The sequence below is a fragment of the Trachurus trachurus genome (genome assembly GCF_905171665.1).
Source record: "Trachurus trachurus genome assembly, chromosome: 22".
NCBI classification, from domain to species: domain Eukaryota; kingdom Metazoa; phylum Chordata; class Actinopteri; order Carangiformes; family Carangidae; genus Trachurus; species Trachurus trachurus.
The window spans coordinates 18,658,769-18,674,022 of NC_139907.1; the positions used below are offsets into that span (position 1 = coordinate 18,658,769).

The following is a 15,254-nucleotide window of genomic DNA, read 5'->3' on the forward strand; positions in this document are numbered from 1 at the left end:
CACTGAGCTCCGGGCACAGCCAACCAGAAAAGCCAAATAAAGATATGCCAGATAAGATACACAGCAAAACAAGGTTCTTCTGTTGTATGACCCACCTACATAATTATTAACTCCCTGGAGTTGCTGCAAGAGCGACTTTGGTCACAGAATTATCGTGTTTTCTCCTCTGCTAAAGGTGTCAGACATCAGATGGTCTGTACCAGCTCTAATTATGGACGACAAACCGCAGAAGCTCACCCTGAAGCGGGAGCTAGGTCTGGTGGGAGCCGTGTCCCTCATCGGAGGGACCATGATCGGGTCTGGGATCTTCATGTCCCCGCAGACGGTGCTCGCCACCATCGGCAGCCCCGGAGCCAGCCTGGTGGTGTGGGCCTGCTGCGGCGTACTGGTGATAATGGCCTCGTTCTGCTACGCTGAGCTGGGCACTGTCATCAGAGAGTCGGGGGGAGAGTACATCTACATCCTCAGGACTTCAGGTCCAGTGGTCGCCTTCATGTTAATCTTTAGCTCTGTGCTGTTTGTGAGACCGGCCGGTGTTGCCGGCATCGCGCTGAGTTTTGCTCAGTACGTTGTGGCTCCTTTCTACCCGGAGTGTGCCCCTCCCGTGCTGCTGGTGAAGTGCGTGGCTGCGGCTGCAATCGTAGCTTTGGCCACGGTGAACTGCCTCAATGTTCGGTTTTCAATGTCAGTCCAAGTGTTTTTTATGGTGGCCAAGGTTCTGGCCCTGGCTGTCATCATAATAGGAGGCGTGGTGATGCTTGTCAGAGGGCACACTGAAAACTTTCAGGACTCTTTCGACAACACAAACTTGGGTATCAATCCAATTGGCATAGCTTTCTACCAGGGACTGTGGTCCTATGACGGCTGGAACAACCTGAATTATGTTACTGAAGAGCTCAAGCGTCCGGAGGTAAGTAAAAAAGTTAATGTTAAGTTAACGTGGAAAATACACTGAGTAAGACCCATAAGCAGTTAGCTGACCTTTCCCCTCTAACACTGGTTGTCCTCACAAATAAACAAGCTTTAGATTTTTATTGCTGCTGACTTCAATGTCATCAACCCAACTGCTGTACTGTACACACCTTAAATGACTAGAGATGGAGAGAGCACAGAGCACCATCGCTTGAGTCGAACTAAAGATCCCCAGCGTCAATAATTACTCAAGTCAGATACAGATACAATACAAGTCAGATTTTTAGAGTTAACGTGGATTTACATAGTTACTGTCCATCCCTGTTAATGCCCGAAGAGAGCACAGGAACAAACTCGGTCATCCCGTCCCTGTTTGTCAAGTGGGGACATCCTGATCCTCTGAGACGAGTCTGTATTTGAAAAACCTACTTCTTAAGGAACATGGAGTGATTATAAAAAGAGCTGCGTGTTCCTGGTTGAGTTTTTATATAAACATGTCACAGGAAAGTGAGGTAGGAACATTTGAGCTCAGGGTTTATTTGAGACCCACACCTACGATCGATCACTGATCAAAACTGGAGAACAGGACACACTGTCACTGGTTTGTCATGAGCATTGGAGCAAAACAATGCTCTTGCAATTCTGGGAGAAATGAAGGTGACTATCCTTTGTTGTCTGTAACACTGCCCCATAAACCGTAACGCAGGGAGCTGGCAACATCTTGTCAAGTCTCTGGTTCTGGAGGACCAGTGCTGCTGATTGTGTCCCGGTCATAGATCGGTGGACCACCTCTTTGTCCTTAATATCTAGGGGAGGACATGAGAGTTTAACGAGTGCTTTGTGCAGTTTTACAGCTCTGTTCTCTGGACTGTCTTGTGTGTGCACTGTAGGTAAGGTGTCAGGGTCGTTGGTGTTTGCTGTGTGGGGAAAGAAACAAGAGTTCAAGCACCTTCCCTGTGGATTAACGCAAGTCTCTTGTCTTATCATCGGCTGTTTCTGTTTTTACAGCCAAGAGGCTTCACAGGTAGAGAGGTCCGGACTCAAGTGTGACACTGCTGGAAACAAATTCACACCTCCAAGGGCATGGTTTCTGCTAGACAAGGACGGTTTAGGAGGAGATAAGACTTTGAGTTGTCACCAAAAGAATCAGATACAAGAGGCCACAATATGTTTTCCAGGTGGAGGTCACTCTAGTGACAGCATGAAGAACCTGGCATCCAAGTTAAAACCACTGCTGCTTCTCACAGAGGGAGGCTAACACTGTAATAGTCGGTTAAGACTGAAGCAATGATACAGTTTTACTTAAAAACTGTCATCAGGAGCAAAATAAACACCAGGTACATTAGCTGACTGGTTCAATTAGACTGACATCACTAGATCAACAAGCTTTAGAGGCCGGTGACATCATCAGGCTAATTAATGCAATCATGTACCATGTGTCATCTGGTCTCGACCACCAAATGGTTTCTAATGATGGTTTTTATGTGAGACTTTTGGAATGAACTCATGTGTTTACTGCCGGTGAATCTCTCACTGACAGTAAACAGTATAAACATTCATAAAATTCATAAATCCATTTTTATGGACACACTTATCTTGTTCAGATATCTTATCACATCTCACACTGCATGAGAGGCACAATACTTCCTGGACCGATCACCATATAACACAAGGCTCACACCTAAGGGCAAGTAAAAAACAAATCTATTCGCTTGTTGTGCACATATACAGTGTGTGTATGTATTTCTCCATAAATGGGATCCCAGACTTCACATTTAGCTGACATTTCTTTAAAGGAAGGGTGTATGGACATACAAAATAATAGAAATGAAATCAGATAAAAATATATTTTCAGTTTGTCTTTGCCCTCTTAAAAAACAAAATCATCTCAGCCCGAACAATATGCTCAAAACATGTGAGATGTGTGTAATATATGCCAATCAGCAGTAGTTTGGTTTCTTTCTTTTTTTTAAATAGTCTAGTTTTCTCTCCTCTCTCAACTCCTTATTTGGACACACACTGATTAATATCAAACCACCTCTGCCATAAAAACAAGTCAAATCTGTTGTTTAAGTGATTGCAATTCACCTTGTTGTTGCCACACCTTGGTCTCAGTTCTCACCTCGTATTGTTGACCGCCCTAACGTTGCCTCACAGTGAGCAGATAATCAGCAGGCAGGTCTGCCGCATGTCCAGTGTCCACTGTGGGAGACGGTGAGAAGACAGCAGCTCTCTGACCATGGAGAGCGACGACCCGAGGCTCAATCTGAAGAGAGAAGTGGGGATCATAGGAGCTGTGTCATTCATTGCTGGGACTATGATGGGATCTGGGATATTCATATCCCCCCAGTATGTGCTGTCCACTATTGGCAGCCCAGGAGCCAGCCTCATCATCTGGGCTTGCTGTGGGTTGGTGGCCATGCTGGGGGGGCTTTGCTATGCTGAGCTGGGCACAGTGATACCAGAGTCTGGAGCAGAGTACATCTACATGCTGAGGACTACGGGGAAAGTGGTGGCTTTCATGTTCGTCTTCAGTTTTGTCATCGTCATGAGGCCTGCCAGCGCCACAGGGATCGCCCTGAGCTTTGCTGAGTATGTGGTGGCCCCGTTCTACGAGGGCTGCACCCCTCCACAGCTGGTGGTGAAGTGCGTGGCTGCAGTAGGCATTCTGGCGCTGGCTGTGGTGAACTGTGTGAGCGTCCGCTTGGCCACTGGCATCCAGGTGGTATCACTGGTGGTCAAGGTGCTGGCAATGGCAGTAATCACACTGGGAGGCGTTGTGATGCTTTTCCAGGGCAAAACGCAGAGCTTTGAAAACTCCTTTGAGGGGACAAACGTTGCTGTCAGCTCCATTGGTATTGCTTTCTATCAGGGCTTGTGGTCCTACGATGGCTGGAATACTTTGAATTATTTAACTGAAGAGCTGAAACATCCAGAGGTGAGACAGTTTACTTTTCATTTATTTCACAAAATTCTACAATTATACAGTTGGCAAAAATTAATTTGAGGTAATACTGCTTATTATTGAACTGAATGTAAAATGGCACCATTTTTATACACATCACTTTATACATAAAATGTATTGTATTTTCAAATTCTAGTGTGTGGCCTTACTTCAACTGCTTGATTAATGATTAAAAACTTATCGATTTCATGACAGTTTGATTATTGCCAATAAATTTCACACTGATGGGCACATGACGAACGAACCCTAACCCTAACCCTACCCTAGTTTTTCTGAAGTGCTGTCTTTCCTCAGAAACCCAACACTTACACTTTACCATTATGACAAAAAAAAGCTTTCTTTTTCTTTCTTTTTTTAAAATTTGTTTTGTATTTTGTTATGTATTGTTTTTGTACCTGTCTGCTCATGAAAATACTGGCACTTCATTTTGTAATGTCCTGTTACATCAATTTATCTCTGGGGATCTTCTTATCCAATAGAGATACACTATCATTCATTGTTTATTGATGTTGTACAGTATAGGACTATCAGGCCTGATGGTAAATTACATGATGAGTGAAAGTGCTGTTTTGAATGACACAGTTCAACATGGGGATGTTCATATCAGATAAGAGATTCAGTTCGGGTGAGAACTTTGAGTTAAGACAGGGATCAACAAACATTTACAGCTGCAGCAGAGTTAATGTTGAATTCATGTGGCCAACAATAAAAGGTTTTTACTGCCCTGTGATCAGTTACTATGTAGATTTTTAGTCCTTCAGTGTGTGAATACGTTTTTTTGTCTGCGCGTCTCCAACAACTATTGCTCTGTGAACTGTGAGGCCATGGCGGACAACAAACATGAAGGCCTGAAAATGAAGCGGGAAATTGGGTTGATTGGCGGTGTGGCAATGGTTTCGGGAACAATGATCGGATCTGGTATATTCATGTCCCCTCAGTTTGTCCTGGCCTACGTGGGCAGCCCCGGAGCCAGTCTGCTGATCTGGGCTCTGTCAGGAGTTGTAGCTTTGTTCGGAGCACTGTCCTACACTGAGCTCGGGACGATCATTTCTGAATCTGGTGGAGACTTCATCTACATACTGAGGATCTATGGTGCATGTCCTGCTTTCTTTGCTGCCTTCACCTTTATCTTGTTGGTGAAGCCGTGCAGCATGGCAGCAATGGCTATCAGCATTGCAGAGTATGCTGTGGCACCGTTTTACCCCGGCTGCCCTCCTCCACAGGTGGTGGTGAAGTGTGCAGCTGCTGTGACCATACTGGTCGTCGCCACGATCAATATCCTGAACGTCCGCATCGCTGTCAGAATCCAGGTGGTCTTCCTGGTGGCCAAAGTGCTGACACTGACATTCATAGTGATTGGAGGGATAGTGGCGCTCGTGCAGAGCAGCGATGTCATTGTGGAGAATTTAAGAGTTGAGAATTCGTTTAAAGGGACTCAGTCCTCTATGAGCACTCTGGGAATGGCTTTTTATCAAGGACTCTGGTCTTATGCTGGCTGGTACAACTTGAACTATGTCACAGAGGAGCTGGAAAGACCAGAGGTGAGGCTTTAAGAAGCTGGATTGTGCATGTGTGTATTTATTTTTAAAGATTTTTTTGTTCTTGTAAGATTTTAATCTGTGAGTGAACTTGCTACGAGGCTTTGATGCAGGGCAGTAAACAGACTCCCAGATGTCACTGTGTTTACTCACATAAAGACACTTAAAGAGGTCAGCACCGTGGTCTTATCTAAGTGTGAGAAAGGTGAGCATCCACCACTAGTGTTGTTGTCATGTGCGTGTCTTACTGTGTTATAATACAAGGACAAAGCAACAAACAGCAGCTACAGTGTCACATCATATTCATATAGAAAAAGGAGGTCACACAAGGTTGTTGGTTCTTAGTTAGGTAATGTTTTATTATGTTTAATGTTTTTTTTTGTATTCAAAAACTCTCGGCAGATGGCTTAGCTGCACCTTTTGCGACTGAAAATACAATGGATGATCTAAAACAATGATTGAAGAGGTTCAAAGGACAAATGGTTTTATCACCTGCTGCACTAATGAGGTCCGAGCTGACCTCATCTTTCCACTTGATAAAGCCTTACTGTTCATGTCAGCTTGAGCTAAACACAATAAGTTTGTGATTGTGCCCTGTGGCAACTCCTTAAACAATGATTTGTTGAGTTTCATTATGAAAGAAAACATGATCGTTATTCTGTAACTCCACTGTAGTTGTGTTTTTGCATTTTATTTTATTTTTTTTAAATGATGATGGTGGGATTTTTGTCAGGTCTTATAATCAACAAGCATGTCCTCTTTCATATGAAGACTATAATGCGCAGGCCAGGTCATCTGTGTAGCTCTACAGTGCTTCATAGGTGGTTTGTTGTGACAAGTTTATCCTTGCAGCTCTTTTTATTTATATTTTGCAGTTGTTCATATTGTGATTATGAGAATATCTCCACTAATTGTTCAGCCCCATGTGTGATAGTGTGACAAGTCAATACACAGGTATGGCTTTTAGAGTATTTTTCTTCTCTGTAATGACAGAGAAGTAAGATAGACCGTAAACTTTAGGTTTATATCCATACATTTTAATAATTTCATTTAACATTGGAGTTTATCTTCTGCTTATATCCTTATTTAACGTTATTTTTTACAGCAGGATGAAAACCATTCGTATGTTTGCACATCCTGATCTAACCCTAAACACTTTGTCCTTTTGTGTCTCAGGTCAATCTTCCTCGGGCCGTGGTGATCGCCATTTCTCTGGTGACAGGCTTGTACCTGCTGGTGAACGTGAGCTACCTGACCGTGATGACGCCCAAAGAGCTCATGTCCTCCAGTGCAGTAGCAGTTACCTGGGGGTAAGGCAGCATGCACCTGCTGGTGACTTAGATCCAGACTTACTCCTGGTTTCTGATGTTAAAATAACTTCCAACCAATCCCAGATCACCATTTAAACTCACCCTGTTTGCCCCGCAGGAACAAGGTGTTAGGTAGCTGGGGCTGGATCATGTCCGTGGCTGCAGCGCTGTCAGCTTTCGGTTCTCTGAACGGGACCTTCTTCAGCGGAGGTCGTGTGTGCTTTGTTGCTGCCAGGGAAGGACACATGGTGAGAGTGTCTTCATCTTATAGAAACATGATGGATTGTAAAGCATAAGATTGTCACACGGTTTGTTTCTTGGTTTGTTTTGCAGCCAGATATTCTGTCCATGGCTCACGTCCACAGACTGACTCCGTCCCCGGCGCTGATCTTCACCACCATCGTCTCTCTGGTGGTGCTGATCCCCGGAGACTTCCAGAGTATCGTCAACTTCTTCAGGTGAAGGCCAGCTCTCTGTTTGATTTCCTACAGATACAAAAGGCAAGACAGTCTGTTTGTGTTTGTCTGACATGTGTCTGTGTTGCTGTTGTCAGTTTCACTGCCTGGTTCTTCTATGCCATCACCCTGTCTGGACTCATCTATCTCAAGATCAAGAAGCCAGAGCTGCCGAGGCCGTACAGGGTCAGTGTCACATACACTCCTCTGTCTTTTTTTGTATGAGACTGCAGACTGCAGGAGACTCACTTCTCATTTCCTCCTCTCTCCACAGGTTCCCATCATACTTCCCATCCTGGTCCTCATTGCAGCGATATTCCTCGTGCTGGCACCGATCATAGACAATCCTCAGATTGAATACCTCTATGTGACTTTATTTATCTTCAGTGGAGTTCTAGTCTACATACCCTTCATCCATTTCAAGCTCTGCCCAGGCCTGCTGACCAAGTTAACGGTGTTCCTGCAGCTCTTCTTAGAGGTCGCACCGGCAGAGAAAAACCTGTGATTTACACTTCTCATCCGCATTCAAACATCACAAGAGCAGCCGCCTCCTACTGTTGTATTACCTCCCATTTCTCTTCTTCTCTTAACTTCTATAAAATGCTTGTAAGATGTACTTCAAAACATTCACTAATTCATTCATTCTTCTTTTTTTGGTATGTATTGCCTTTTTGCACAGGTTTACAGAGTATTTATTTTGGTGACTTGTGACTTAATTTTATCTGTCCAATTTCAGTGTATTATGAATGTTCTTTTGTAATATAAACATTATTATATATATATTGAATGAATTTTTTTTAACACAAAACAAACAACTACGTCTTTACATAAAATGTCTAATCAAGTATCAGTGTGTGTGTTTTTTTTTTTGATGATGATGTTACATGTTATTTGGGAATAAGTAGAGGTAAACTTGAGTTGCACTGTGTTTTCACAAGATACAAACTCCAAACAGAGGTTTTACTGTTCTCTAAACACTATCAATGTTTTTTTTTTTAAGTGAGGAAAGCACCACAAGCTTATCACTATCCTTTTTGCTGCAGCCTTTTCACTAAAGCTGTGTGGGGGAAAAAAACATGTTACTTGTTAGTTAAAGTTTAAATGTCTCACTTGCTTTAGAAGCAGAAGATGTAAAGACAACAAGGTTTGCATTCATTAGCCATGTTGCTGCATGACTCCAGTGTTGGTTTGTTGATCCAAGCTCCGCTGTGGTGGACACACTGCAGCTCAAGAAAACACATACAAAGACACTAACATGTTACAAAATCAGAAAACAACTTAATCAATTTGACAACGCACACACAGCAAAAAATCACAACACAACAGAAGTGTTTCCAGGGACACAAAAAAGTGGTGAACTGTGCGGCACTCAGTGCTTCTTGACTTTAGTTGGTAAGTAATGAGGGTGGCTACCTCCTGTTAGTGGTGTTTGAAAACAAGGCGAGTTTATTTGTTTTATTATAATTCAGTCATTATTTTAAAAATGTACTGTTAGCTTAGCAATCGATTTAATTAGCTGGATCCTTCACTTTTGTGAATGTTTGCATACATACTAATCAGCGAGTGAGCGTGATACCATGAGGATGTTGATGTTAAGCTATGGAAGCTAGATCAGTAGATCAATAAGTTATCTTGATGGAGACCTTCCTGAGTCCATGTAGAGTCATGAATTAAAAGAAAACACACATACAGATTGTGTGGATTAAAAAAAAAGAAGTTTATTAAATAACCGTCATCCACCAAAAGGATAAAACAACACATGGCCAATTCATAGTGCAATTTTCACATGACAAAAGATTGTTCAACACAAAAACAGCAGAGAGCAGGACATGGATACTGTGTGTTATGTACTGTATATGCATCTGCAGACAAAAAAGTCTGACAAAGGAAAATGACAGTGTCCCTTGTGTATGTTTCATGTGTGTCAGTGTGTGAGAGTCTTTTTGTCAAAATCCGTCCGTCTGAGGCATCACTCTGCCTCAGTTTTCTTCTCTGTACCGTTTGCACAGCTCTGCTCTCCCTGCCCGTTCCCGCCCCCCTGTGACGACTGGTGGTACAGCATGTGAAGCCGCTTAGCGTTCATGTCCGCATCCTCCGCCCCCTCACAGCACCTCATCCAGGACTGTGGAACGGCCTCGATGCCGTAGTGGGCCCCAGCGATGGCCCCGGCCATGCAGGCTATGGTGTCTGTGTCCCCTCCCAAGGCCAGGCTGTAGGCTATTGTCCTCTCCAGGCCGCCGTAGCTCTCTGGAAGGCATTCCCTGGGCTGCAGGCAGTGGAGGACACAAAAGATGGCTGTGGGGACCGAGTGGAGTGCAGCGATGCCGTTACCTAGAAGCAAAGACAGATTCAGACTGGAATCGCACGTTCCTGAAGGCAACATTTAACTACATGTTAAATCCCTGCTCTAAATCCAAAATAGTGGGAGAATGTTAGGGATGCACCGATCCAGCTTTTACAGTCCCAATGCCGATAAGAAACCTGGGCTGTGCGTATCAGCCGATATCCGATACCCATCCGATACCACTGATGAAGTAATAAACTGTGTACCTTGCCATGTGGAAGAGAGTGAAGGCATCAGGCTTGACTTAAAGAGACCCAGAGGAGTTTGCTTTTGGTTATAAAAGAGTCTCATATTAATGTGGATGAATCTATGTTACCCACACTAATGGGTCCATTTTCGATAAATATATCATTTTGTCTTTAGAGTTATTTTGATATTATTATTTAGTGGTCGACTCGCCCAGCATTTCCTAGTTTCGGTTCTAATCACCGTACATGGTCGGAACTACGACGGTATCTGATCGTCTTCAAACCTCAGACTTTCGTTCTTGATTAATGAAAACATTCTTGGCAAATGTTTTTGCTTTCGTCCGTCTTGTGCCAATCCAAGAATTTCACTCATGGGAAATGTAGTGTGAAAACACTTTGCTTTCCAAAACTCCTTGCAGTCCCTTTAAACATCACTTTCCTAACTTTGTAAAACATTGCTGCTGTGTTTGTCGTCTAACCACATGATGTAGCACACGTCATGACGAACATAGAATTGAAGCGAACAGATCTGCGTCATGGATCAGCCCCATTATCTGATACCCGATCTAGCTATTTAGTCAAGTCTGATATCTGATCTTAATATCAGATAGGTGCATCCCTAGAGAATATAAGACATTTCATGAAGAAACAGGTGAAAAGCCAGATGCAGATACTAACCCAGCTCAGAGATGACCTCCTCTATGCTGACCTTGTTCCTGTCCATCAGGTCTTTGACTCTGTGGAGGCGCTCACAGAACGGCTTGTCTGCTTCCTTTAGGCTGAACAGACACGTCATGTTAGACACTTCAGACGTCTTATCTTGTATGTCTGAACAGATGTGTGGTTTTACTCACATTCTGGCGTCATTGCGAGTCGCCTCATCGTCCTCAACTTCCTCCATCTCTGTGATGAGCCTGCTGATGAACTGCTGAGGTAAGTCAAGTGCCCCCTGCAGGGACAGGTGCACCGCTAACGCCTGCAGCACTGCTCCGTTATAACCCAGAGAGCAGGAGTGGGTCAGCATGGCGCCCAGACGAGCAAACTGCAGAGGAAAGAAAAAAAAAAGAGAGAAAAATCAGTCCAACCAGGAACTGAGATGCCTGTTTCACTTAGGTCACAATTAGGTCATTTTATTTATGAAGAGAAATACTTTGACTTGGATTCTTTATGACTTGAGCAGAACTGAAGATAAAGAAGAACAGAAATAAAGATTATGTGACTTATTTAAGAAGGATGTGGGACTTGACTGAGAATATGCAACACAATTTTAATCAAGATAAAATGTATAATTACCTGTCATGTAATTAGTAAGAAACATAACCATTCAAACAATATTAAACTCAATGCATTGTTTAATAAAAATGCTTTCTAACTTGACCTTATGTAGAGACCTGATTCTTCATTTGAGATTTGTGAGTGTGTCTTAAGGGTCACAACTGGTTTATCCAACATCTAATAACAATATTAAATCACTAATCATTTATAAGGGTATTATTATGTGGAGTGGTTCCAGCTGAGCTAAGATTACACTACAGCTGCATAGAAGTCAGTCATATAGTCCGTCTATTTGTAGAAATAACTTAAGTAATAATGTTAAATGTTTAGAAAAATACAGATAAGGGAAAAAGCAAAAATGTATCAAAGATGACTCCCTAGGAACCAGCATAAAGACGTGAATGAGTATCGACAAATGCGATTTCATAGGATGCCTTCCACATGTGTGTAACATGCTTTGAGTTCACAAAGGCAGCCTTTTCTCACCTTTTTAACATCAGCCAGGTCAGGGAAGGCCAGTGCAAAGGGAGCTGCCCTCATGGCCCCGCCATTCCCAAAGGAGCCTCGACCATTAAACTGGTCCCTGGCTGGCTGGTACACATCGCTGAGCTGGGGGGAGGACAGCTTCTTCAGCACCTGGATCACCCCAGAACCATAACCACGACCAGGGGATGCACTGTACTCCTTGGCAAATCTGAAGGAATGAGATACCTGAGGTTCAGCGTGTGCGTTTGCGAGTGCTGTTCATTTAATTCCAGCAGTGTGCAGATGTTTACCTGCGAGCCATGTCCTGCTCATCAAAGCCGGTACGGGTGAGTAGAGACTGGACCACACAACGCGCCATTGCCGTGTCATCACTGTATTCAAGAATACCTAACAGGCACAAGAAAGCATATATAAATATATACAAAGAGTGCATTATACACAAAACATCATGCATCTGAATTATTATATTTAGAAGTATTTCAGCACCATTTAGAAATTGGCTATCAAGGATAAACTACAAGTTGGATCATTAACAAATTGAGTAGTCCAGAGCAAGTGCTGAAATTATTAAACTAAAAATTTCCAATGTTAATATTCTAATTTATTGATGATCTTATGAAGTAATAATAATAATAAGGTAACACTTTATTTTAAGGGGTCCTTGTTCCTGTGTATCTACCTAATTAATTACAGTGTAATTACCTATGTAATAACATGTACTTACATTGTAAATACATAGTGTATTTTGGTGTACTTACAGGTCCTTGTTACACTTGTAATAAGAAATGCCAAAGTGGCCTCTCTCTTTGCACAAGCATTTCTTATTACAAGTGTAACAAGGACCTGTAAGTACACCAAAATACACTATGTATTTACAATGTAAGTACATGTTATTACATACGGTTACATAGGTAATTACACTGTAATTAATTAGGTAGATACACAGGAACAAGGACCCCTTAAAATAAAGTGTTACCAATAAGTATAATATAAAGTAATTCTTAATCTTATTGTAATATCTTCATAAAGCTCCAGCATGTTTTTGCAACACTTGACAAAAGCATCTAATTTCTAACTCAATGGTTTGAGTTTTACCCATTACTGATTATTATCTACTACATTTGGACGTAATAGATAGTTATAACAAAACTAAAACCGAGTGACTACCGGCAGTGTCGTTGATATTCCTACTCTCCTGGCTTGAGGCTATACATTGACATGTGTGCAGAGAGCAGGAGGCCGGGGTCTGATCATGTGTATCTGTCATCATCAACACCACTTTACACTGTGGTGTGTCACCTTTATGAATCTAATAACGCCTTCACACACCGTTTCCTTTCGTCTCGTCGTCCAGGCTGCTCAGGTGCTGCAGCACACTCTCCATAGGAACCTCCTCCGCTCCTTCAAACTCTCCGCCGACACAGTCGCCGAGCACCGCGGCCACCAGCGCGCCCCTAAACCGGGACAAAGACGCCGGGCCCCCCGCTGCGACCACCGCTCTCACCGCCGTCATTGCCATTCATCCGCCGGTGAAGAACCGTCAGCCTGCACCGAGACAAGCACACCGCTGGTCCGCAGACCAGGCTGGATGCAGGGAGAGGACGCAGTGCAGAGCTCAGCGACGACAACAACAACAAACGTTGACTTGCCTGTCCCTTCCTGCTGCTTCCTGAAAACCTCTGGGTGTCCGAGTCCCGGATGAAGGACCCGGGCCGTCACACGCAGAGCTGCACGTCCATAGACCGGACTCTTTGTCTGTCTATGGGACTTTCACCGAGACAAAAACCTGCAACCTGATCTGGTTTGGTGATCTCTATACAGAGAAATCCGTCGGATACCGAAGTGGACACAATAAACGCGACCCAACTTTCTGGAGAAAAGAAAAGTGCAAACGTGACGTAATCGCTCTGAACTAACGTAATCCCGCGATGAACGCATGATGCATCATGGGAGTTTCCGGCACGTAAAGGAAGAGGCGCCAGTTTTGATTATGAAGTTCTAGTAAAAATAGCCTGATTTTTACATTGTAATGTCCCTTTACACATTTTTCAAGTGGTTAAAAGTACTGGTGGAGGTCAAATCTTGTAAATCTTACTCTGCTAAATCTTACTCTGCTAAACCTCAAAGGCACTGGCTCATAATCTGGAGTTGGTCCCCGGCGCTACTGCGGCTGCCCACTGCTCCTCAGGGATGGGTTAAATGCAGAGAAAGAATTTCACTGTACTAGCTGTATATGTGACAAATAAAGTACCTTTACCTTTACCTCTGCTGAGTGATATAAAGTCATCTTGGAGCAACATATCCCTGTACAATACCAGGGACTGGAATCAGTTTTCGGCAGGCGAAATAGCCAGATTTTTACATTGTAATGTCCCTTTACTCATTTTTCAAGTGGTTAAAAGTACTGGTGGAGGTTGCTCTGCTGAGTGATATAAAGTCATTTTGGGGCAACATATCCCATATGTATAATACCAGAGACAAATCACTTTTTGGCAGGCGAAATAGCCTAATTTTTACATCGTAATGTCCCTTTACACATTTTTCAAGTGGTAAAAAGTACTGGTTGAGGTCAAATCTGCTGAGTGAAACAAAGTCATTTTGGGGGAATCCCTCTATGTACAATACCAGGAACTGGAATCAGCTCCATAATTGTGAATGGTATTGTGTTATTTTGCTAGTTTTGTTCTGGAGCTTGTGGGACTCCAGCAGCACTCTACCAGATGTTCTTTGATTCCTCGAGGTGATTATTAAAACATACTTTTCCACCAGGGTTTGGTGGTGTCTAACCCTAAATGGGGGTTATGTCATTATCTGTGGCCATCTTATGTTGACTGAAATAACTTTTCTAAACTTTTTTGAGGAGTTTATATTTTCACATGCCAGTGGCAAAAACTTGAAAACCCCAGTTTGATAAAAAAAAAAAAAAAAAAAAAGAGTAGGCTGCAGACTGTAAAGTGGAATGTGAGAGCCAATAAAAAGTTATTAAGAGTTTAAATGTTCCGTTCTGTTACATTGTAAAGTGTTTCCCACTCTAAAATGTCTCAAAATTATATTTGTGGTGCTGAAAACATGAAACAGTAGCTGGGTAGTCACAGCATAACCACCTGGTCCTAATACGTTTCCAAACTATTTTGAGGAGTTTAACTGCCTATTTGAGTTAATGTCGACTTGATAAATGTCCACCCTTTTGCTATTAGGTAGGCTACATTTATTGAAAAAATCGCCTTCTTCTGGACTGGAGCTCAGAAAAGATGAAAACATGTTGCAAATGAGACCACATCCAAAAGAGCAAAAGGATCACAGGTCATGGATGTATAATAGATCCATGATTACGGTAGCTTATATGAAACTGATCTCCTTGTGGCCTTCTTCGGCTACTGCAATTTGTAAACAGACGATTGGGTTTTCTCGCGCGTCTTTTCGCGCACTTACGGTAGGAAATCCGTCCTTGCACCTTCCAGTGAATTTTTGTGTTGCCTACAGTCTGAGCAGACAAATAAATGAAATTCTAGTTAATCAAAACAAAGATAATAACACGAAAGTAACCTGACAAAGTAAAAATAATTTCATCGAACTGTTCTCGCTCACATTATTCATCTATTTTGGCCTTATCCGGCTCCCGTGCCGTAAGTGCAGGAGGAGACACGCTGGCGCATCCAAACTGCGGTTCACTTGCCCGCAGTTTCCAACATACGGTAACGTAAAATCTCACTCACACCTAAATGTTTCTTCGTTTGTATTTACCAGCGGTCTCATGTACATAAATCGTCAAAATGTCTTG

The 15,254-nt window shown here is 42.9% G+C and overlaps 2 protein-coding genes across 2 annotated transcripts; one reads left to right on the forward strand and one right to left on the reverse strand.

The window, feature by feature from the left end:
• Positions 1–211: 211 nt before the first annotated feature.
• Positions 212–7,685, forward strand: LOC311006253 (b(0,+)-type amino acid transporter 1; the record flags this gene model as incomplete). The annotated part of the gene is made up of 6 exons (XM_083999007.1): positions 212–910; positions 6,592–6,725; positions 6,844–6,973; positions 7,059–7,183; positions 7,279–7,366; positions 7,455–7,685. 6 exons carry the CDS (start codon positions 212–214, stop codon positions 7,683–7,685), a joined length of 1,407 nt encoding a protein of 468 aa, XP_083855133.1.
• A 1,224-nt stretch (positions 7,686–8,909) lies between these two features.
• On the reverse strand, positions 8,910–13,329 carry adprs (ADP-ribosylserine hydrolase). Its single transcript, XM_083998986.1, has 6 exons — positions 12,803–13,329; positions 11,764–11,860; positions 11,474–11,681; positions 10,567–10,754; positions 10,391–10,491; positions 8,910–9,511 (listed from the first exon to the last, which is right to left on the reverse strand). The coding sequence occupies exons 1-6, from the start codon at positions 12,990–12,992 to the stop codon at positions 9,150–9,152; spliced, it is 1,146 nt and encodes a 381-aa protein (XP_083855112.1). The 5' UTR covers positions 12,993–13,329; the 3' UTR covers positions 8,910–9,149.
• Positions 13,330–15,254: the final 1,925 nt, after the last annotated feature.

Bases quoted from the DNA above. Each gene is read 5' to 3' on its own strand.
- adprs (XM_083998986.1), bottom strand. From the start codon at position 12,992: ATGGCAATGACGGCGGTGAGAGCGGTGGTCGCAGCGGGGGGCCCGGCG. The intron at 10,755-11,473 runs GTGAGAAAAGGC...TTTCCTCTGCAG, and splicing joins ACCTGGCTGATGTTAAAAAG to TTTGCTCGTCTGGGCGCCAT. The intron at 9,512-10,390 runs GTTAGTATCTGC...CTTTGCTTCTAG, and splicing joins GGAGGTCATCTCTGAGCTGG to GTAACGGCATCGCTGCACTC.